The sequence below is a fragment of the Nicotiana attenuata genome, unplaced genomic scaffold, assembly GCF_001879085.1.
Source record: "Nicotiana attenuata strain UT unplaced genomic scaffold, NIATTr2, whole genome shotgun sequence".
Taxonomy (NCBI): domain Eukaryota; kingdom Viridiplantae; phylum Streptophyta; class Magnoliopsida; order Solanales; family Solanaceae; genus Nicotiana; species Nicotiana attenuata.
In genome coordinates, this window is record NW_017673375.1 from 84,545 (window position 1) to 109,379 (window position 24,835).

At 42.7% G+C, this 24,835-nt stretch overlaps 1 protein-coding gene across 1 annotated transcript; it reads right to left on the bottom strand.

Annotated features, from left to right (window-relative positions):
* Positions 1 to 19,856: 19,856 nt before the first annotated feature.
* Positions 19,857 to 23,234, bottom strand: LOC109216195. The gene is made up of 4 exons (XM_019380327.1): positions 22,475 to 23,234; positions 21,787 to 22,433; positions 21,504 to 21,632; positions 19,857 to 21,419 (listed from the first exon to the last, which is right to left on the bottom strand). Exons 1-4 carry the CDS (start codon positions 23,232 to 23,234, stop codon positions 19,857 to 19,859), a joined length of 3,099 nt encoding a protein of 1,032 aa, XP_019235872.1.
* Between the last annotated feature and the right edge of the window lie 1,601 nt (positions 23,235 to 24,835).

Consider the following 24,835-nt stretch of genomic DNA (forward strand, 5'->3'; position numbering starts at 1 on the left):
ACCAAGCCCAACACGAGATACATCACAATAAACTGTATAAGGCCCTGAACCTGTGGGCAAAACCAACACCGGTGCCGTAGTCATAGCTGTCTTGAGCCTCTGAAAGCTCGCCTCACACTCATCCGACCATCTAAACTGGGCATCCTTCTAGGTTAATCTGGTCATCGGGGGTGCAATAGATGAAAACCCCTCTACGAACCGACGATAGTAGCCTGCCAAACACAAGAAACTCCGGATCTCTGTAGCTGATGTTGGTCGAGGCCAGTTCTTGACTGCCTCAATCTTCTTCGGATCAACCCGAATACCCTCTACTGATACAACATGACCCAAGAATGCAACTGAACTCAACCAGAACTCACACTTCGAAAATTTGGCGTACAACTGACTGTCCCTCAAAGTCTGAACAACCACTCTAAGAGGCTGCTCGTGCTCCTCCCGGCTGCGGGAATATATCAAAATATCATCAATAAAGACTATCACGAACGAATCTAAGTAAGGCCTGAACACTCAGTTCATCAAATCCATAAAAGCTGCTGGGGCATTTGTCAACCTGAATGACATCACCAAGAACTCATAATGCCCGTACTGAGTGCGGAAAGTTTTCTTAGGGACATCGGATGCCTAATCCTCAATTGATGGTAGCCGAATCTCAAGTCAATCTTTGAAAATACCTTGGCACCCTGAAGCTGATCGAACAAATCATCAATCCTCGGCAGCGGATACTTATTCTTGATTGTAACCTTGTTCAATTGCCGGTAATCTATACACATTCGCATCGATCCATCCTTCTTCTAAACAAACAACACCGGCGCACTCCAAGGCGAAACACTAGGCCTAATGAAACCCTTTTCAAGTAAGTCTTGCAACTGCTCATTCAACTCTTTCAACTCAGGCGAGGCCATTCGATACGACGGGATAGAAATGGGCTGAGTGCCCGGAGCCAAATCAATGCAAAAGTCAATATCCCTATCGGGTGGCATACCACGACAGGTCTGAAGGGAATACCTCAGGAAACTCATGAATAATGGGCATAGACTCAATAGAAGGAACCTCAGCACTAGAATCATGAACATAGGCCAAATAGGCCAAACACCCCTTCTCGACCATATGCCGAGCCTTCCCATAGGAGATAACACTACGAGTAGAATGACCAGGAGTCCCTCTCCACTCTAAACGAGGTAAACCCGATAAGGCTAAGGTCACAGTCTTGGCATGACAATCCACGATAGCGTGATAAGGTGATAACCAGTCCATTCCCAATATGACATCAAAATCAACCATGTCCAGAAGAAGCAAATCTACACGAGTCTCAAGACCCCCAATCACAACTATACATGCACGATGGACTCGATCTATCACAATAGAATCACCCACCGGTGTAGACACATAAACAGGTGCACTCAAAGAATTACTAGGCATGACCAGATACGGCGCAAAATAAGATGACACATACGAGTATGTAGACCCTGGATCAAATAACACTGAAGCATCTCTATCACAAACCAGAACGGTACCTGTAATAACTGCATCGGAAGCCTCAGCCTCGAGCCTGGCTGGAAGAGCATAACATCGGGGCTGGGCCCCACCACCCTGAACCACATCTCTGGGACGGTCTTCCGCTGGCTGGCCTCCACCTCTAGCGGCCTGAGCTCCACCTCTAGGATCTCTAGCTCCACCTCTAGCACCTCTACCCCCACCTCTAGCTGGCTGGGCGGGCTGTGGGACACTCGGTGCCTGAACCATGGTACGGGAACCCTGATGCTGAGAGCTACCCGGTGCTCGAGGGCAAAACCTAGCAATGTGACCCACATCACCACAAGTGTAGCAAACCATCGGCTGCTGAGAGTGCTGACCCTGACGACCTGAATGACCACCCCGAAAACTCTGAAGCGGTGGTGCACCGATAGGAGCTGGTGGTGCATTGTAGGACTGCTGATCAGAATGCTGCATCTGAGGACCACGGCCACCTGAAGCACCATGAGAAACCTGGAGAGCCGACTGAAAGGGCCTAGGAGGATGGCCTCTACCATACGAATCTCTACCTCCAGAGGAGGTACCACTGAATCTGCCTGAATGACGGGGCCTCTTGTCCGACCTATTACCACCCCCTGTGACAGAACCATCTCTACTCTCCTGGCCACATTGCCGCCTCCTGGAAAGATATCTCACTCCCAGTCTCTCTAGCCATCTGAAGACGAATCGGTTGAATAAGTCCATCAATGAACCTCCTCACCCTCTCTCTCTCGGTGGGAAGTATGATAAGAGCATGACAAGCCAAATCGATGAATCTGGTCTCATACTGGGGGACGGTCATGGAACCCTGCCGGAGACGCTCAAACTGCCTTCGATAGGCCTCTCTCTGTGTGATAGGGAGAAACTTCTCCAGAAATAGCTGCGTGAACTGCTCCCAAGTCAAGGCTGGTGATCCGGCCGGTCTAGCTAAGCAATAATCTCTTCACCAAGTCTTGCCGGATCCAGACAAGCGAAAAGTGGAAAAATCGACCCCATTGGTCTCAACTATCCCCATGTTCCTGAGAACCTCATGACAACTGTCTAGATAATCCTGGGGATCCTCAGTAGATGCACCGCTGAAAGTAGTAGTGAAGAGCTTGGTGAACCTATCCAATCTCCACAAAGCATCGGCAGACATAGCTGCTCCATCACCGGCCTGGGCTACTACACCCGACTGAGCTGCTCCAACGGGCTGAACTGCTGGAGTCTGAAACTGGGGAGCTACCTGCTCCGAAGTGCGAGTAGCAGGAGTCTGGGATCCTCCTCTAACCTGAGAGACGGCTGATGCTACAGGAAGCAAGCCTGCTCGAGTGACACTCTCTATAAGGCCCACTAGATGGACCAGAGCATCCTGAAAAACTAGGGTGGCAATAAACCCCTCTGGGACCCGAGCTGGGCCCACCGGAGCTGCTGGGGCCGGAACCTTATCATTAAAATCAACCTGAGGCTCCGCTGCTGGTGCTGCTGCTCGGGGCTGAGCTCTGCCCCTACCTCGGCCTCTAGCACGGCCTCGGCCTCGCCCTCTGCCCCTTGTGGGAGCTGCTGGGGCTCGGGCTGCTGGTCAGCGGATGAGGAAGCGCGCGTTCTCGGCATCTGCGAGAGAACAAAATAGAAATTCAATCAGCATTGAGAAACCAAACCGCACGACAGGAAAGAAAAGATGTGAAATTTTCCTAACTCTGTAGCCTCTGGGGATAAATACAGACGTCTCCGTACCGATCCCTCAGACTCTACTAAGCTTGTCTGTGAACTGTGAGACCCATGTAACCTAGATCTGTGATACCAACTTGTCACGACCCGGATTCCCACCCTCGGGAGTCGTGATGGCGCCTACTAGTACGAGCTAGGCAAACCAATTAATTTCACAATATACCTTTTTACTCGTTTTATATTCATTAGCAATTTTAATAGTAATAATAACATCTAAACATCAAAATTTAACATAAGGGGAAGAAAGAAGCCATAAGCTATCTGAACATGAATATCTAATACAACTGTTTGAACCTCGACTACCCAGAACTGGTGTCACAGTATCACAAATGGTCTAACATTAACTACATACAAAGTCTGAAGAAAATATCAATACACTGTTTTTGAATATAAGGAAAATGAAACAGGAAATAAGGATAGAGGAGACACCAGGGCCTGTGGATGCCTGCAGGTCTACCTTGGATCTCCGCGTGAGCTGAAAATAGCCTCCAATCTACGGTCCGAATTCAACAACACTGGGATCTGCACAAAAGAGTGCAGAGTGTAGCATCAGCACAACCGACTCCATGTCTTGGTAAGTGCCTAGCCTAACCTCGATGAGGTAGTGACGAAGCTAGACCAGACTACCACATAAATCTGTACAGTTCAAATATATATATACAACGGAAAAGAAATACAAAAATAACCAATCAAAATGGGAGGGGGAGCATGCTGTGGGGGAGATAACAAATCCGAATAGAAAGACATCAAATAACAAAAGAAGCATCATAACTCGGATATTAACAAAGGATCAGAAATCAACAAATGCACGTCATCACCCTCGTGCTTTTACTCTCGTCCTCACCAAGGCAATCATATAATAAAAAAAATGTGCACGGCATCACCCTTCGTGCTTTTACTCTCTTTCCTCACCAGATAATCAATAATGTCGGCACAAAATGGTACATCGTGCGGCACGGCATCGCCCTTCGTGCTTTAACGCTCTTCCTCACACAAACAACAATCACAAACAATAGAGCAAGGGAAAAAATGAAATTGCAATAAAGATCCCGGCAAGGGAACAACATTTCAACAAATAAACCCCGGCAGGGAACAACATCAATAATATCAACATCCCGGCAAGGGAGATAACAAATAAATCAACAATAGCCCGACAAGGGTGTCAACATAATAACTTCTTTTCTTTCTCACTTTTACTTCACAATTTACTTCAGAACTCGAGCCAATGCTCTGGAGATTCAATTATCACTTACACTTTCACAATTCGTTACATGACTTGAGCCAACGCTCCTCAATGTTCATAGGTCACAATTCCTTCCACAAACTTTACACAACATATAGAAACAATCACCATGGCATGAAAGATACAACAAAGTCATGAAAATCACAATATAAGACCCACGCGCATGCTAGACACCAACGTATAGATACTCGTCACCATGCCTATACGTCGTACTCAACTATTACCATATAGCAAATAGGACTCAACTCCTAATCCCTCAAGCTAAGGTTAGACCAAACACTTACCTCGATGATAGGAACACAATTCACACTTCAATTATAGCTTTACCCCTCGATTCCACCACCAACTCGTTCGTATCTAGTCACAAGTTACTTAATTGCATTAATAAATGCTAAATGAATCAATTCGAATGCATAAAAATGAATTTTCTAAAGGTTTACCCAAAAAGTCAAAAATCGCCCTCGGGCCCACATGGTCAAAACCTGAAGTTCGAACCAAAACCCGATCACCCATTCCCCCACGAACTCAAATATATAATTTCTTTTGAAATCGGACCTCAAATCAAGGTCCAAATCCCCATTTTTTTTTAAAAACCTAGGTTCTACCCAAAATACCCAATTTCCCCCATGAAAATTATTGATTTGAAGTTGAAATCATGTTAAAAGATGCTAAGAATTGAAGAAACTTAGTTAAAAATGACTAACAATTGATTTGGAGAAGAAGAAATCCTTGAAAAATCGCCTAAGTGTGTTTATGTTTGAGAGAATATGAAAAATGGGTTTTAAAATCGTCTAAGTATAAAAGTTGCAGGTCTCTGATATGGGAATTGCGAACAGGGGTTCGCAATTGCGAACCCCGACCTATGCTGTAATGGGAATTTCGAAACAGGGCTCGCATTTGCGAACCCTTCAGGATTTTGGGACTTTCGCATTTGCGAAACATGTGTCGCATTTGCGATACATCAGCCTTCCAGCCATCATCGCATTTGCGAGAGGCTGTTCGTAAATGCGAAGTCGCATTTGCGATGATGAAGTCGCATTTGCGACTCAGGCTGCCAGTCCACTCTTTCGCATTTGCAATGGGTTTGTCGCATTTGTGAAGCCTGCAGACCTGATACACCAGCTGAGAAAATCTGCAATGTTCTCAGTCCGAAATGCACTCCGTGGCCTATCCAAAACTCACCCGAGCCCTCGGGGCTCCAAACCAAATATGCACACAACCTTAAAAATATCATACAGACTTATTCATGCACTCAAATCACCAAAATAACATCATGAACATCGAATTAAACCTCAAGATCAATGAAATTTCTCAAAACTTCTTTAAACATCAAATTTGCATTTAAGGTCTGAATCACGTCAAACGGATTCCGTTTCTTACCAAACTTCACAGAATTATCTTAAATCATATATAAGACCTGTACCGGGCACCTGAACCAAAATACGGGCCCGATACCAACATGTTCTAATCAAAATTCATTTCCAAACCTTATAAACAATTCCAGAAAACAATTTTTCTTGAAAAATTCATTTCTCGGGCTGGGGACCTCAGAATTCAATTCCGGGCATACGCCCAAGTCCCATATTTTCCTACGGACCCTCTGGGACCGTCAAATCACGGGTCCGGGTCTGTTTACCCAAAACATTGACCGGAGTCAAATTAATTCATTTTATAGTCAAAATTTATCTTTTTTTCACATATAGGCTTTTCGGCTACGCGCCCGGACTACGCACACAAATCGAGGTGATGCTAAAAGAGGTTTTTAAGGCCCGAACAACAACCCACAAAGCCCTCTCCTCTCTTTTCCCTTCCTCTTTCTCTCCTTCTAGTATTCTTCGTACCCCAATTCCCCTCACATTTGTTCCCTTTTTCCTTTTCTTTCTTCCTCTCTTCTTACCTTCTCACCTCATTTTAATTTTTGTCAACTTTTAAAGTATCAATGGACCTAATAGCTAGAAAATTCACTCAATCATACAAAAACTTAATTACAACATTTTACATATATCCATGGAGATGGTCTTGGATATTTAAAATTTTAATGTCTTAGACCAATTTGATATCCAAAGATTTACACAGAAACTCATTAAATGTTAAAGCCAGCCGCAAATTGAAGAGCAAATAGAGAAGCAATAAATAATTTACGACTCATTTTTGGATCAACGGGATATTTATTGAAATTTGGGTGTAGCATTAATGATTTTAGTGGTATTTCTTCGTCGAAAATGAGGGAATACGTTTGCGGTGGACAATGGAAGATTATTGGTTGAATGGTCGTGAAGATGGAGTATTTTCTGAGGGGGTCGTTGCTGCCTCTGTTTTTCTGGTGAATGACCTTTTCTCCGACGATCTTCTGGTGGCTCTTTAGTAACGCTGATAATGGAGCTTGTGTGGTTATGGAGTCTCCAAAATCATCTCATTATTTTTTATATAATGAATCTTTTGTAGGGGCATAATAGATTTTTTGGATCCGAATAGATGGATTGTTTTTAAATGTTATTGGTTGCTAACTACCCGGATAAACAGATGGCCTCCATGTGTCGTTTTCAAAGTGGGTCCGAGTTGACCGTTAGATGGAGGGGTAGATGTATCTAAATGGGTAACAGCAGGGGTAAAAACCTTCGAATAGTATACCATAGGCCACCTACAGACTCCGGAGGGGCTCCTACATTCCAAGTGCTATCATAATCATCAATATAACTGCTGCGACGTGCAGCACGATCCCATAACTGTCATTCATAATCAGGCTCTCGGCCTCACTCAGTCATCACTCTCCAGTCTCACACACACGGGCTCACAATGTCATGAAACTAGCCCGAAACAATGATATGATGTGCCAAATAATAATAACTGAGACATGATATGATATGCATGAATAAGTTTGAGTACAAAATATAAATGAATCTAATGAGATGGCAGCAAGAAACGACCACTCGGGTCTTAACAATATCGACGTGAAGCCCTAACAGGATATCTAGCATGATTTACAGTACATTTACTTAATCACATGATATAGACACGTATATCATCAAGAAAGCGTCACTAAGCGGTGCCATGGAATGAACCAGGCCACAATTCTCACGGTGCACGCCCGCACGCTCGTCACTTGGCATTTGCTTCACCTCAGTACTAATCACATAACCCATAGTTCGGGGTTTCAAACCCTCAAAACCAAGTTTGGAAGCGTTACTTACCTCAGACCAAGCCAAATCCTACTCCGCGATGCCCTTTCCTCTGGAATCGGCCTCCAAACGTCCCGAATCTAACCAAAAGCACTACAATGCAATCAATATAGGCCAAGGAACTGATTCCACACGAAAAACTATTAATTTAGACAAAAATCCCGAAGTTCACCCAAACCCAGCCCCGGGGCCCACGTCTCCGAATTCGACAAAAATTACAAAACTAAAAAGCCCTTTCACTCACGAGTCCATACATACAAGATTTATATAAATCCGACTCCATTTGACCCCTCAAAACCTCAAATCAAACTCTCCAAAATCCCAAGCCCTAAACCCTCATTTTCACCCCTAATTTTCACTAATTACATGATTAAACAACGGGAAATCACCACATATACGAGTATTAGGGCTCAAGCCACTTACCTTACTGATAAACCCTTGAATTCCTCCTCAAAATGGCTCTCAATAGCTCCAACGCCGACTAAAAATGGTGGAAAATGAACCAAAATTCGCGAAGTCCACCTTTTATACATTCTGCCCAGAACTTCCGCATTTGCAGTCCATCAGTCGCTTCTGCGATGCCGCACCTCTGTAAAATCCATCGCAGGTGCGGTTCTCACTTATGCCCTCAGAACCCGCTTATGCGGTCCAATTCTCGCACCTGCGATCTCGCAGCTGCGCTCCACTACTCGCATCTGCGGCTCCTAGCCAACCTCAGCCTTGGCTGCATCTGCGACCCCTTCTCCGCTTCTGCGGGCTCGCACCTGCGGTCCCCACTCCGCAAGTGCGGTTATGACAACTGAGTTCAGTCTTCAGCATTCCTCAATTCCAACCTTATTCTGTCAACCACCCGAAATCAACCCGAGGCCCTTGCAACCTCTACCAAACATACCAACAAGTCATATATCAACATACAAACTTAGTCGAACCTTCGGAACATTCAAAACAACATCAAAACACCAATTCACCCTCGAATTCAAGCTTAAGAACTTCTAAACTTCCAATTTCCGCAAATGACGCCGAAACCCATCAAATCATCTCTGAATGGCCTGAAATTTTGCACACACGTCACAAATGACACCACAAACCTACTCCAACTTTCGGAATTCCATTCCGACCCCAATGTCAAATTTTCCACTGCCGACCAAAATCGCCAAATTTCCAACTTTCGCCAATTCAAGCCTAATTCTACCACGAACCTCCAAATCACATTCTGGACGGGCTCCTAAGTCCAAAATCACCTAACGGAGCTAACGGAACCATCAGAATTCACATCCGATATCGTTTACACATAAGTCAACATCCGGTCAACTTTCCAAACTTAAGCCTTCCCAAAAGAGACTAAGTGTCTCAAATCCTCTCCGAATCTACTCTAGATCCGAACCAACTGATCCAACATATCATAGCATAGCTGAAGAACACAAAAAGAAGCATAAATGGGTTATCAATCTCGAAACGATCGGCCAGGTTGTTACATCCTCCCCCTCTTAAACAAAGTCCTCGAACGGGTCTAGAAACATACCTGAATCCTCAAATAAGTGTGATATCTGCTTCGCATCTCCCGCGCAATCTCCCAAGTAGCCTCCTCCACGGGTTGACCTCTCCACTGCACTTTCACTGAAGTTATATCCTTTGACCTCAACTTCTGGACCTGCCGCTCCACAATAGCCACTGGCTCCATATCGTAAGTCAAATCACCATCTATCTGAACCGTGATAAAATCCCAGACATGAGACGGATTGCCGATATAGCTCCGGAGCATAGAAACATGAAATAATGGATGCACCCCCGACAAGCTAGGTGGCAAAGCAAGCTCATAAGCCACCTCCCAAATCCTTCGTAGTACCTCAAAAGGCCGAATGAACCGAGGGCTCAGCTTGCCATTCTTCCCAAATCTCATAGCGCCTTTCATGGGTGAAACCTTTAGTAGGATATTCTCCACAACCATATAAGACACATCACGAACCTTTCTGTCAGCATAACTCTTTTTCCTTGACTGCGCTGTACGAAGCCGCTCCGAAATCACTTTCACCTTGTCTAATGCATTCTGAACCAAGTCTATACCCAAAAGCCTAGCCTCGCCCGGCTCAAACTAACCTACTGGAGATCTACATCGTCTCCCATATAAAGCCTCATACGGAGCCATCTGAATACTCGACTAATAACTATTGTTGTAAGAAAACTCCGCGAGCGGTAGAAACTAGTCCTATGAACCCCGAAATCAATGACACAAGCACGCAACATGTCCTACAATATCTGAATAGTGCGCTCGGACTATCCGTTTGTCTGAGGGTGAAAAGTTGTGCTCAACTCAACCTGAGTACCCAACTCTCGCTGCACGACCCTCAGAAACTGTAATGTAAACTGAGTACCTCTATCTGAAATGATGGAAACTGGGATACCATGCAGGCAAACAATCTCTCGGATATAAATCTTAGCCAACCGCTCTGAAGAATAGGTAGTACACACAGTGCGCGAACTTGGTCAGCTGATCCACAATCACCCAAATAGCATCGAACTTCCTCAAAGTACGTGGGAGTCTAACTACGAAATCCATGGTGATCCGCTCCCACTTCCACTCCAGAATCTGTATCTGCTGAAGCAAGCCAACTGGTCTCTGATGCTCATATTTCACCTGCTGACAATTGAGGCACCGAGCTACAAACCCAACTATATCCTTCTTCATCCTCCTCCACCAATAGAGCAGCCTCAAATCCTGATACATCTTCGCGGCACCCAGATGGATGGAATACCGCGAACTGTGGTCCTCTAGAATCAACTCTCGAAGCCCATCTACATTGGGCACACATATCCGGCCCTGCATCCTCAATACCCCGTCATCACCAATAGTCACATCTCTGGCATCTTCATGCAGAACCTTGTCCTTGACGACAAGCAAATGAGGATCATTATACTGGCGCTCTCTGATACGATCAAACAAGGAAGACCAAGAAACCACACAAGCTAGGATCCGACTGGGCTCCGAAATATCCAACCTCATAAACCGATTGGCCAAGGCCTGAACATCAACTGCAAGAGGTCTCTCACCAACAGGAAGGAATACAAGACTAGCCATACTCACTGCCTTTCTACTCAAGGCATTGGCCACCACATTGGCCTTTCCCGAATGGTACAAAATAGTAATATCATAGTCCTTTTGCAGCTCCAACCATCTCCGCTGCCTCAAATTGAGATCCTTCTGTTTGAACAAGTGCCGGAGGCTACGATGATCGTTAAACACCTCACAAGACACACTGTAGAGATAATGCCTCTATTTCTTCAATGCATGAACAATGGCAGTCAATTCCAAATCATGAACGGGGTAGTTCTTCTCATGGGCTTCAACTGACGAGAAGAATAAGCAATCAGTCTACCCTCCTGCATCAACACACACCCAATGCCAACCCGAGAAGCATCACAATATACTGTATAAGAACCTAAAGCTAATGGCAGAACTAATACTGGAGTTGTTGTCAAGGCGGTCTTGAGCTTCAGAAAGCTCGCCTCACACTCATCCGACCACCTAAAAGGAGTACCCTTTTGGTTCAATTTGGTCAAGGGTGATGTAATAGATGAAAATCCCTGAACGAACCGATGGTAATAACCCGCCCAACCAAGAAAGCTACAAATCTCCGTGGCTGAGGACGGTCTGGGCCAACTCTGAACCACCTCTATCTTCTTCGGATCAACTTGAATACCCTCACTGGACACCACGTTCCCCAAGAACGCCACTGAACTGAGCCAAAACTCACACTTGGAGAACTTTGCATAAAGCTTCTCCTGCCTCAACCGCTGCAATACAACCCTCAAATGCTCTGCGTGCTCCTCCTGGCTACGAGAGTACACCAGGATATCATCAATGAATACGATAACAAATGAGTCAAGATAAGGCCGAAAAACGCTGTTAATCAAATGCATGAACGCTGCTGGGGCATTTGTCAGCCTAAATAACATCACAAGGAACTTATAATGACTATATCGGGTCTTGAAAGTTGTCTTAAGAATTTCGAGTCCCTAATCTTGAACAAGTGATACCCTGACCTGAGATCAATCTTGGAGAACACCCTCGCTCCCTAAAGCTGGTCAAATAAATCATCAATACAGGGCAAAGGATACTTGTTCTTGATTGTGACTTTGTTCAACTGCCTATAATCAATGAACATCCTCATAGTGCCATCCTTCTTCTTCACAAATAGAACAGGCGCACCCCAAAGTGACACACTAGGCCGAATAAACCCCTTATCAAGGAGTTCCTGAAGCTGCTCATTCAATTCCTTTAACTCAGCCGGTGCTATACGATACGGTGGAATAGAAATGAGTTGAGTTCCCGGCACCAAATCAATACCAAAGTCAATATCCTTGTCCAGTAGCATGCCCGGCAGGTCCGCAGGAAACACATCCGGAAAATCCGTCACCATCGGGACGGAATCAATAGTAGGAGTCACTGCACTAACATCCCTCACAAAAGCCAAATAAGAAAGACAACCCTTCTCAACCATCTGCTGGGCCTTCAAAAATAAAATCATCCTACTGGGAACATAATCCGTCGAACCACGCCACTCAATCCGTGGCACCCCCGGCATAGCCAACGTCACTGACTTAGCGTGACAGTCCAGAATAGCATGACATGGAGACGACCAATCCATGCCCAATATCACATCAAAATCAACCATACTAAGCAGCAAAAGGTCTACTCGGGTCTCCAAACCCCCAATAGTCACCACACAAGATCGATATTCGCGGTCCACAATAATAGTATTGCCCACCGGAGTAGATACATGAACCAAGGAAACAAGAGACTCACGGGGCGTATCCAAATAACGAGTAAAATATGATGACACATATGAATAAATAGAACCAGAATCAAATAATACAGAGGCATACCTGTGGCAAACTGAGATAATACCCGTGATCATAGCATCTGAAGCAATAGCATCCGGTTTGGTAGGGAGTGCATAGAAATGGTCTTGACCGCCACCTGATCGGCCTCCCCCTCTAGGGCGACCCCTAACTGACTGACCTCCACCCCGAGTTGGCTAGGCGGGTGGGGAAGTAACTGGTGCTGAAGCCGAATGATGACTCCTCTGCTGGGATGAACTTCCCGTAAGGCAGGGACAAAACCTCTTGATATGAACTGAATCTCCACACTCAAAGCAACCTCTACCGGCCACTGGAAATGGGAACTGAAGGGAGCCCCGAGCACCGGGATACCTACTAGAAGAACCAGGCATAGATGAACCCTGAATTGATGGTGCATGAGTCGAACTCTGAGCTGGGAGGACACTGAGAGATGAGTAGCCCTGATGTGAACTATGAGAACAATGGCCAGATGATCCACCACGGTGAATCGGACGAGCTGACCGAGCATGTCTGAATGGATGGCCTCTGCCGTGCTAGAACTGACCTCCAGAAGGAACACCACCAAAACTACCAGATCCCTGAGGCTTCTTGGCCTCCCTCTCAACTCGCTCCTAGCGGCGAACCGACTCAATCTCTCGGGCAATGTCAACCACCTCCTCAAAAGAAGCACCAGACACCCTCTCTCTGTTCATAAGAATCCGTAGCTGATATGCGAGGCCATCCACGAACCTCCTGATCCTCGCCCTATCTGTAGGAACCAACCAAACAACATGACGGGCTAACTCAAAAATTCTCATCTCGTACTGTGTCATAGTCATATCATCCTGATGCAACTGCTCGAACTGTCTACGCAGCTCCTCTCTACGGGACTACAGCACATACTTCTCTAGAAAGAGAACGGAGAACTGCTGCCAGGTAAGATGTCCAATCTTCTCTCCATTTGCTTTCCAATTCACAAATCCAATGGACCAGAATCAACATTGGATGCATTTGCCCATGATGGTTAATTGGAATTAACAAAATATTATTGGCAGTAAAGATTTGCACTAAAACATCTGTTTGGTAACCAAGGAGGATTAAATATTGAAGTTACGGAAAAGGGTTAGATGTGTCCCTCTACTATAAGAAATTAGTCATAGGTAGCCTCCGTTATACTATTCAAAGATTTTTGCCCCTGCCGTTACCCATTTAAATATATCTACCCCTCCATCTAACAGACCCATTCTGATAGACACGTGGCAGCATTTTAAACAGCTAAACCATTTTTCTCTAATATCCAAATCCACCCGATCCAGCGCCGAACCAACAACAACAAAGAAAGCCCTCTCCTTTGTTTTCCCTTCCTCTTTCTCTCCTTCTAGTATTCTTCGTCCCCCAATTCCCCTCACCTCTGTTCCCTTTTTCCTTTTCTTTCTTCCTCTCTTCTTACCTTCTCACCTCATTTTAATTTTTGTCAACTCTTAAAGCATCAATGGACCTAATAGCTGGAAAATTCACTCAATCATACAAAATTCCAACATTTTACATATATCCATGGAGATGGTCTTGGATATTTAAAACTTTAATGGCTTAGACCAATTTAATATCAAAAGATTTACCCAGAAACTCATTAAATGTTAAAGCCAGCCGCAAATTGAAGAATAAATAGAGAAGCAAATAAATAATTCACGACCCATTCTTTGATCAATGGGATATTTATTGAAATTTGGGTGTAGCATTAATGATTTTAGTGGTATTTCTTCGTCGGAAATGGGGGAATACATTTGTGGTGGGCAACGGAAGATTGTTGGTTGAATGGTCATGAAGATGGAGTATTTTCTGAGGGGGTCGTTGCCGCCTCTATTTTTCTTGTGAATGACCTTTTCTCCGGCGGTGTTCTGGTGGCTCTTTATCGACGGTGATAATGGAACTCGTACGGTTATGGAGTCTCCTAAATCATCTCATTATTTTTTATATAATGAATCTTTTGTAGGGGCATAATAGATTTTTGGATCCGGGTAGATGGATTGTTTTTAAATGTTATTGGGTTGCTAATTACCTAGATAAACATATGGCCTCCATGTGTCGTTTTCAAAGTGGGTCCGAGTTGATCGTTAGATAGAGGGGTAGATATATTTAAATGGGTAACGGGAGGGGAAAAAACCTTCGAATAGTATAACAGAGGCTACCTATAACTAATTTCTTATAGTAGAGGGACACATACCCTTTTCCATTGAAGTTATGTTAGCATTGCTAAAAAAAGTTATAGAGAGTGTTTGGATTGACTAATTTTAAGTACTTATTGGCTTTTAGGAATTTGTTGGTTTTTGTGGTGTTTGACAATGATAAAAAGTACTTAAAGTACTTACTTTAGGCGTGAAAAATATAAAATAAGTCAAAAGCCAAAAGTTGGGTATTACTAACTTATGACTTTTGGGTTTTAGCTTATATAAGCTACTTTTTAAAAGCCAATCCAAACATCCTCCTACTTGAATTATACTTCTTCCAATTTCAATGGGGTTAACTCCGGAAATAAACCTATATCATACTTGTCGGCCCCTTTTCCTTTTTATGTTACTAGATTTCAGTTATGAATTTTGACTCCAAATTACTTTTAATTTTTCTGAAATTTTATATATTGCATTTCTATGTATTTTCAACGAATTCCAATCATGTTGTCACGACCAAAATCAACCCGGCCGTGATGGCGCCTATCATGGAACTAGGCAAGCCGACACACTCCCAAACAATTTGATATTTCATTAAAAGTTAGATAATAGCCTTTTTCATACTGAAATTTCGTAAAAGAGATTAATTCAAAAACCAAAATGCGGAAATAAAAGCCCGACATCGGGCGTCACTAAGTCATAAGAAAATACTATAACTGTTCTGAAATATAGCAAGACTAACATAGTATGAGAGTAGCCAAAATACGCTAAAAGGAAGATAAAGAAAGAGAAAGGCAGGACTGCGATCGCCAGGCAGCTACCTCCCTATCTCTGATGAAAGTCCGCGACTGAAATAGTCAACAGCCGCTACCGTGGCCTGAGATACCTGGATCTGCACACAAGGTGCAGGGAGTAACATGAGTACACCAACTCAGTAAGTAACAAGTCCAAACTATAGACTGATAGGTAGTGACGAACGTAACCTCAACAGGTAATAGAAATATACAGCACAGGGAAGTAGGCATGCTATCAATTCAAGTATACAGCTCAAACAGTAAAAATAAATACAGATCTGAACGATGTGAGGTATAAAGCTCCGGTGACTCTACATGTCAATGCACAGAATGTATGAAATGCACCATGTGCTCCCACTCTCAAGTGCTCAACCACTTGATACTGTATATGGCCATTTGGCTAGGAAAATCCATCCCGAACATATACAACACTGACTGCAAGTTAAACAGTACCGAGGAACAAGGGTAATCCAACCCTGAGGATAAATCCATCTCCAGGTATATATATACACTCAACCACTCGGTACCGCGTATGGCCATCCGACCCAGGAAAATCCATCCCGGAACATACTCATCACTGACTATAAGTCACTAGGTACCGATGAAAAGGGTAATCCAACCCTGTGGAGAAATCCATCCCCAGATCTCAATACTTCGGACAAATTCATGTCCAGGAAAATCCATCCCTCAAAATATCATCTGTGCTCACTAATGGTATGTTACAGACTCTGGAGCGGCTCCTACAGCCCAAGCGCTATCATAATCATCAACATAACCGCCGCGGTGTGCAGTCCGATCCCATAACTATCACTTATAATCAGGCTCTCGGCCTCACTCAGTCATCACTCTCCAGTCTCACACACACGGGCTCACAATATCATGAAACTAGCCCGAAGCAATGATATGAAATGCCAAATAATAATAACTGAGACATGATATGATATGCATGAATAAGACTGAGTACAAAATATCAATGAATCTAAAGAGATGATAGCAAGAAACGACCACTCGGGTCTCAACAATATCAGCGTGAAGCCCTAAAAGGATATCTAGCATGATTTAGAGCACATTTACTTAATCACATGATAGAGACACGTATATCATCAAGAAAGAGTCACTAAGTGGTGCCATGGAATTAACTAGGCCACAATTCTCATGGTGCACGCCCGTCACTTGGCATTTGCGTCACCTCAGTACTAATCACATAACACATAGTTCGGGGTTTCTAACCCTCAAAACCAAGTTTGGAAGCGTTACTTACCTAAAACCAAGTCAAATCCGACTCCGCGACGCCTTTACCTCTGGAATCGGCCTCCAAAATTCCCGAATCTAACCAAAAGCAATACAATTTAATCAATATAGGCCAAGGAACCAATTCCACATGAAAAACTATCAATTTAGACCAAAATCCCAAAATTCACCCAAACCCATCCCCGGGGCCCACGTCTCGGAATTCGACAAAAATTACAAAACTAAAAAGCCCTTTCACTCACGAGTTCATACATACAAGATTTATATAAATCCGACTCCATTTGACCCCTCAAAACCTCAAATCAAACTCTCCAAAATCCCTAGCCCTAACCCCTCATTTTCACCCATAATCTTCACTAATTACATGATTAAACAACGGGAAATCATCACATATACGAGTATTAGGGCTCAAGCCACTTACCTTACTGATAAACCCTTGAATTCCTCCTCAAAATCGCTCTCAAAAGCTCCAACGCTGATTAAAAATAGTGGAAAATGAACCAAAATTCGCGAAGTCCACCTTTTATACATTCTGCCTAGAACTTCTGCATCTGCAGTCCATCAGTCGCTTCTGCGATGCCGTACCTGCGGAAAATCCGTCGCAGGTATGGTTCTCACTTATGCCCTCAGAACCCGCTTCTGCGGTCCAATTCTCGCACCCGCGGTCTCGCATGTGCGCTCTACTACTCGCACCTGCGGCTCCCAGCCAACCTCAGCCTTGGCCGCATCTGTGACCCCTTCATATATCAAACATACAAACTTAGTCGAACCTTCGGAACATTCAAAACAACATCAAAACACCAATTCACCATCGGATTCAAGCTTAAGAACTTCTAAACTTTCAATTTTCGCAAATGACGCCGAAACCCATCAAATCACCTCCAATGACCTAAAATTTTGCACACACGTCACAAATGACACCACGAACCTACTCTAACTTCCGGAATTCCATTCCGACCCCAATGTCGAATTTTCCACTGCAGACCAAAATCACCAAATTTCCAACTTTCGCCAATTCAAGCCTAATTCTACCACAGACCTCCAAATCACATTTCGGACGCGCTCATAAGTCCAAAATCACCTAATTGAGCTAACAAAACCATCTGAATTCACATCTGAGATCGTTTACACATAAGTCAACATCCGGTCAACTTTCCAAACTTAAGCCTTCCCAAAAGAGACTAAGTGTCTCAAATCCTCTATGAATCCACTCCAGACCTAAACCAACTGATCCAACATATCATAGTATAGCTGAAGAACAGAAAAAGAAGCAGAAATGGTAAAACGGGGCTATAACTCTCGAAACGACTGGCCTGGTCGTTACACGTATTCATTGGAAATTATTTTTTTGCCTAGGTTTATCAAATGTTGTATATCACTGGTAATGAATTTTGATTCCGAATTAGTCTAAATCACCCCAATCTTTCTCAAATTTTGTATATTGTATTACCTATGTGTTTAAAACGAACTATTATCATATCGATTTATAGTTTGGCTATTTTTGATAGCATGCTTTAACGGTTAAATGTTGGTAAGTAGTGTTTTTTTTTTGGTATATTTCAGTTGTTTTCTCGACTTTCATCAATTTAATTTTTTTCTAATTATCGGAACCATTCAATTTGTAAGATGGAAAAGTATTATAAAGTCAAATGTACGACATTTTCTCCTTTAGTTGTAGGAAAACTTCTGTTTTGATTTCTGAGAGATAATAATTGTTAGAACTCAGTGCATGCAAGAGATGAGGAAGTGCAGCAATGGCGGTTACATGAGCTGAAGAAGAAGAAGAAGAGAAACAGAGAAAAATGTTTTCTATATCTCAATGTAACAGTACATTGTTTGTATATATACACGTATATAATTAGCCTCCACTCACAAGATAGTGGGCCCCACTCTACTTCTAACACTATGACAGCTGTACACTAACTTCCTAACTAACATTCTCCTCCTTCTTGTTATGTGACTGCACCTATTTCTACACTCCCCCTCAAGCTAGGTGGAGTAAAGATATTCAGCAAACCTAGCTTGGATACTAAGTATTCATGTTGAGCTCTAGGCAGTCCTTTAGTCAGCACATCTGCTAATTGCTCTTTAGTTCCCACATATTCTGTCTTGATTAATCCCTGCTGATTCTTCTGTCTTATGAAATGGCAATCAATCTCTATGTGTTTGGTTCGTTCATGGAAAACAGGATTAGCAGCTATTTGTATGGCTGCTTTGCTGTCTGTGAAGATAGTGGCTGGTAATTCAAATACCACTCCAATGTCCTTGAGTAGCCCAAAAATCCATACTAATTCAGCAACTGTTGTTGCAATGCTTCTATACTCTGATTCTGCTGAGCTTCTAGAAATAGTGCTTTGTTTCTTTGACTTCCAAGATATTAGTGAATCCCCATACTTTATAAAGAATCCAGACACAGACTTTCTAGTCAGTGGACATGCTGCCCAATCAGCATCACAGAAGGCTGAGATCACACCTTTCTTCTGACTGGAGAGAAGAACTCCTTCCCCAGGGTGATTCTTGACATATTTGACCACCCTGAGTGCTGCCTCCATATGAGATTTCTTAGGCTTCTGCATAAATTGACTAAGAGTTTGAACACTAAATGCAATATTTGGTCTTGTAACTGTCAAATATAGGAGTTTCCCCAATAGCCTTTGATAACAAGTTGCATCTGGTAGAAGTGCATCATCCAGGCTGTTGACTGTACCTGTGTGTTCATCATACTGTGAAGTAGTGAGTTTCACATTTGCTTCAAGAGGTGTAGCAGCAGGCTTTGCAACTCCTAGTCCAAGTTCAGATATAAGTTCTAATGCATATTTTCTTTGATGCATTAGAATACCTTGTGAAGACCTTGCAAACTCTATCCCAAGAAAATATTTCAGCTCCCCTAGGTCCTTCATCTTAAAAGTCTTCTGAAGTGTAGCTTTGGTTTCCTCTACTAGTCTCAAATCAGGTCCTGTGATGAGCATATCATCCACATAGACTAATATAACTACAATGCAGCTGCCAGTACCTTGCACAAACAATGAGTGATCATGTTGACTCTGTAGAAACCCAAAACTGATCAATGCCTTTGATTACTTTGCATTCCACTGGGTGCTTGTTTGAGGCCATATAGAGATTTCAAGAGTCTGCAAACTGGCCTACACTCCCCCTGACTCTAAAATCCCTGAGGAAGAGTCATATAGATCTCATCAGGCAAGTCCCCTTGTAAGAAAGCATTGTATACATCCATCTGGTGGATATGCCAATGCTCAGAAGCTGCAACAGATAGAATGGTTCTAACTGTGACCATCTTAACAACTAGACTGAAGGTTTCCTGATAATCAATACCTTCCTGCTGGCTGAACCTCTTTGCCACCAGTCTGGCTTTAAACCTCTCAACCTCCCCTGTAGCTTTATACTTCACCTTGAAGATCCATTTGTAACCAATAGGTACCTTGTCTGGGGGAAGTGACACAACCTCCCAGGTGTGATTGGCTTCCAGAGCAGCAATCTCAGACTTCATAGCCTCCACCCACCTAGGATCTTGAACAGACTCAGTATAGGTAGAGGGTTCCACAATGGAAGAGAAGGCTGCAATGAAGGACTGATAAGAGGGAGATAAGGAGTCATAGGACACATAGTTAGCTGTGGAATAAGGTGTGGTGGTGGCAAAGGGCTGAGTGACATAGTCCCTAAGCCACAATGGGGGATGCTTAGGTCTAAAAGACCTCCTCAGTGTGGGATAAGGCTCAGAAGTAAGTGGCAGAGGATCAGAACCAACAGAAGGAGACGTAATAGAAGGATGTATGTGAGGAGAAGAAGTAGAAGATTGGTTGTGAGGAGAAGAAGTAGAAGGATATGAGTGGATATATCTAGGCACCTCTTCACAGCTAGGAGGTGAGGGAATAACAGGAAAAACAGGAGAAGAGTTACTGGAGGAGTCTTTGAAAGGAAAAACATTCTCCTGAAATACAACATCCCTATTGACAAAGAATTGCTGAGTAGAGATATCTAAGAGAATATACCCCTTTTGAGTATCTGAAAACCCCATGAGGACTGCAGGTTTGGCTCTAGGCATAAGTTTGTCTGTCTCCTGCACTTGTTTAGCAAAACACAAACAACCTAGAGTTCTAATGTGGCCCAGTTGAGGACTCCTCTTGTACAGCAATTCATAAGGTGAGTACCCTTTTAACACAGAAGAGGGTAGTCTATTGATCAGATAGGCAGCAGTGATGACACAATGACCCCAAAACTTGATAGGAATGTGATCTTGAAACCTCATAGCTCTGGTGACTTCTAGAAGATGCCTGTGCTTCCTCTCAGCTACTCTATTCTGCTGTGGAGTGTATGCACAAGTGGTTTGATGAACAATACCAAGTTTGTTGAAGACTGTCTTACATACTGAATTCAGAAACTCGGTACCATTGTCAGACCTCACCATTTTGACTGTTTTATTGAACTGAGTGTAAACAAAGGCTAGAAACTGTGGTAATGCAACACACACATCAGATTTCAGTTTCAATAAGAAAATCCAAGTCACTCTAGTGAAGTCATCAACTACTGTGAGAAAGTATTTATTACCATCAAAGGTTGCAGTTTTATATGGTCCCCAAACATCTACATGAATCAAGTCAAATGCACCAGCACTCTTAATACTACTGTGAGGAAATGGTGTCCTGGTTAGCTTAGCAGAAGGACACACACAACAGTTATTAATTGCATTGGTAATACTGGCTAGCTTAACAGGAAATAGGTTTTTCAAAGTAAGAATAGACACATGGCCAAGTCTCCTGTGCTATAAAGCTATATCACTGGAATCAACTGAGAAATCATCCTTTGTGTTAATAGCTGCTAAAGACACAGTAGTCAATCTCTTATTGCCATGTTGTTGAAGGAAGTATAGGCCATCTCTTTCTCTACCAATCCCCTTCACCTTGCCATTGAAGAGCTCCTGAAACATACAAAAATCAGGGTAGAAAGAAGCAAAACACCTTAGATCCCTTGTCATTTTTGATACTGACAGTAGGTTATACTTGAACTGTGGAACATAAAGTACTTCTTTTAGTATGTTTGTGTGATATCTGACTATCTCCAACATGAATTACTTGTGTGACATCTCCATTTGGCAAGAGAACCTTTCTAGAGCTAAGAGGAGGAACTACAGTTGTCTTATATAATAAATTGAGGTCAGACACCATATGGTTTGTAGCCCCTGTATCAATAATCCATTCTTGTGGACTATTGGAAGCTAGTAATGCAACACTAGTACCTGCTGCATGGGCCTGAGGTGTAGATGTAGAACTGCTGTTGTTTGTTGAGGTAGAGCTGACTGTGTTGCTGTTCAAAATCTGCATAATCTGGTCATATTGTTCCTTGGTAAAAGGAAAGGAACCACCTCCTCCATGCTGTGACTGTATATCCATATTGGCAGTGTGATTGTTTTGTTGCAAGATTTGACTGGACCTTGGCTGCATATTAGTCATCTGAGTGCCAGGGCTTTGTTGGCCACTAGTATGTGTGTAGAGACTTAGCTCAGGTGGTACAACACTGTAATTATTTGAAGCTGAGCCACATTCAGCTACTGCATTGTAAGCACCAGCTCCCCCTTTCTTCTTATACCTGTAGTCAGCTGGATACCCAACTATTTTGTAGCAATTCTCCTTGCTATGTCCTTTTAGTTTACAGAAGTCACAATATAGATTATAGTTCTTCTTGTATTTTGGTCTATTATCAGCCTTAGAGCTATAGAGTGCTGTAGATTCATAGTGACCACTGTGACATTAGGTCCAGCACCTAAAATCCCTGCTGATCCTGCTACACTCCTTTGACTTTCCTCACTTATTAACATAGCATAGGCTTGGTTCACAGAGGGAACATGTTTCATCATAAGAATTTGATTACGTGCTTGTGAGTATGAGTCATTTAATCCCATAAGGAATTGATACAACTTTTGTTTGTGCAGGTGTTCAATGAATTTCTTAGTCCTAGGGCAGTCCCAACCAGGATGAGGGACCAGATCTTCAGTTTCATCCCATAGATCTTTGAGTTCAGAATAATACACAGATATAGAGGAAGTACCTTGAGTTAGGGTTGCAATCTCCTTGTGTAGATTGTAGCATCTAGTGTCATTCACTTTGTCGAATCTCTCTTGTAGATCCATCCATACGGAGTGTGCATTTGTTGCATAAGCAATTCCGCTAATTAATGTTGGTGCTACAGCATTCATCAACCACGATAATACAATTGCATTGCATCTCTCCCATTGATACCAGTATTTCTCTCTGAATTTTTCTCTTTTCCATCTTCCGTCTACCATTCCAAGCTTGTTTCGACCTAGAAGAGCAATTTTCATAGATCTATACCACCGCGAGAAAGTGTTTGTTCCTGTTAATTGAAAAGAGATCAGAGAAATTCCACTTGTATCAGTAGATGCCAAATACAGAGGATGAGTGATTGGAACTGAGATTCCTTCTTCAAATTCATCCTCCGACGAGATTTGTGATGTTTCAGTTACTGTTGCAGGTGTTTCCTGCTCAGAATTGTCATTTGCCATTGTTGACCACGATTTAGAGCTTCAGGATTTTGAGAGAAGAAAGAAAGAAGAAGAAGTTACTCGAGAGAGCAAGGTTCCAGAATTGGATCGATTTGTGAGCTGTACTTCAGAGCTCGAGCTCTGATACCATGATAAGAATGGACATTGGGCCTAACTCAACCCCAAAAGCTAGCTTGTGAGGTGAGGATTGCCCAAGCCATATAAGGAGACCAAGGACCTCAACTCCCACCGATGTGGGACAACTCAACACCCCCCCTCACGCCCAGGCCTCTGGTGCGTGGACAACATAAATGGGGCCCAACATAGGTAACAATAATTGGGATGGGCCTGGCTCTGATACCATGTTAGAACTCAGTGCATGCAAGAGATGAGGAAGTGCAGCAATGGCGGTTACATGAGCTGAAGAAGAAGAAGAAGAGAAACAGAGAAAAATGTTTACTATATCTCAATGTAACAGTACATTGTTTGTATATATACACGTATATAATTAGCCTCCACTCATAAGATAGTGGGCCCCACTCTACTTCTAACACTATGACAGCTGTACACTAACTTCCTAACTAACATTCTCCTCCTTGTTATGTGACTGCACCTATTTCTACAATAATGCTTATTTTCGCTAAGTAATAGCTTGAATAAACTGATACTGTGTTTGACTAAATCGATTCAATAAACTTTAGTGATTTACCCAAGTACTAACCTAAATCACAATTGTTAGGAAACTTTTATGATTCAACAATCGTCAAATCATTATTGTTATTTGTAATTCAAACTTACAAGCAATTAGGAAAAATAAAACTACAAGAGCAAGTGACCAGCATATGGCAGATACCCGACAATCCTTCGCAAAAAGTTCTAGTATTTTATATAATATTTTTATGCAAAATTTGCGTACATACACTACATATGACGACACTTAATAGTGATAGAAAATAAATATTAATTTGGGACAAACAAGGCTTTAAAATCACCAAAGTCTTAAGCTCAAACTACTTACGCAAGAGAAGTTTAAATTTTCTTTATCAACTTAAAATATTCCTACCACAAAAATGACAATATTCTTCTATTAACTCTGATCAATACATACATTACCATAATAGGTTCCATAAATGCAAACAACAAGCTAGTCGAAAGGATTAGTTACCTCCTATAGCAAAGGTTAATACCTTATTTATTTTAAATAAATACCCTTTTAAAAAATTATATTCCATAGCTACATTTTAATTTTTTATAGCCAAATATTTATTTATGGTCACCTCCTACCCTTAAGCCATAAAATAAGCTTTGTATTATTTTTCTCTCTCCACTCAAATTTCTCCTATCCCCTCAAATTTCTCGTATCCCACCTACCCCATATCTATTCTCCCTCTCTCTCCTCATCTTCCACCTTCATCTTACTTTTACAGAGCTTCTCAAAGATATTTTTGTTTGTACAGTTTCGACAAAACAAGAAGGGCTACAATTTGCATACTTGAAAATCCTCTCTAAATAATTCTGAATTGAGATATTTGGCCTTGTGAGGCCATGAAAAACTGAGATCTTTTGGGGTTGAAATCTGCCATTAATATCTTTAGCTTCAGCCACCCTTTGGAGTAGAGAAA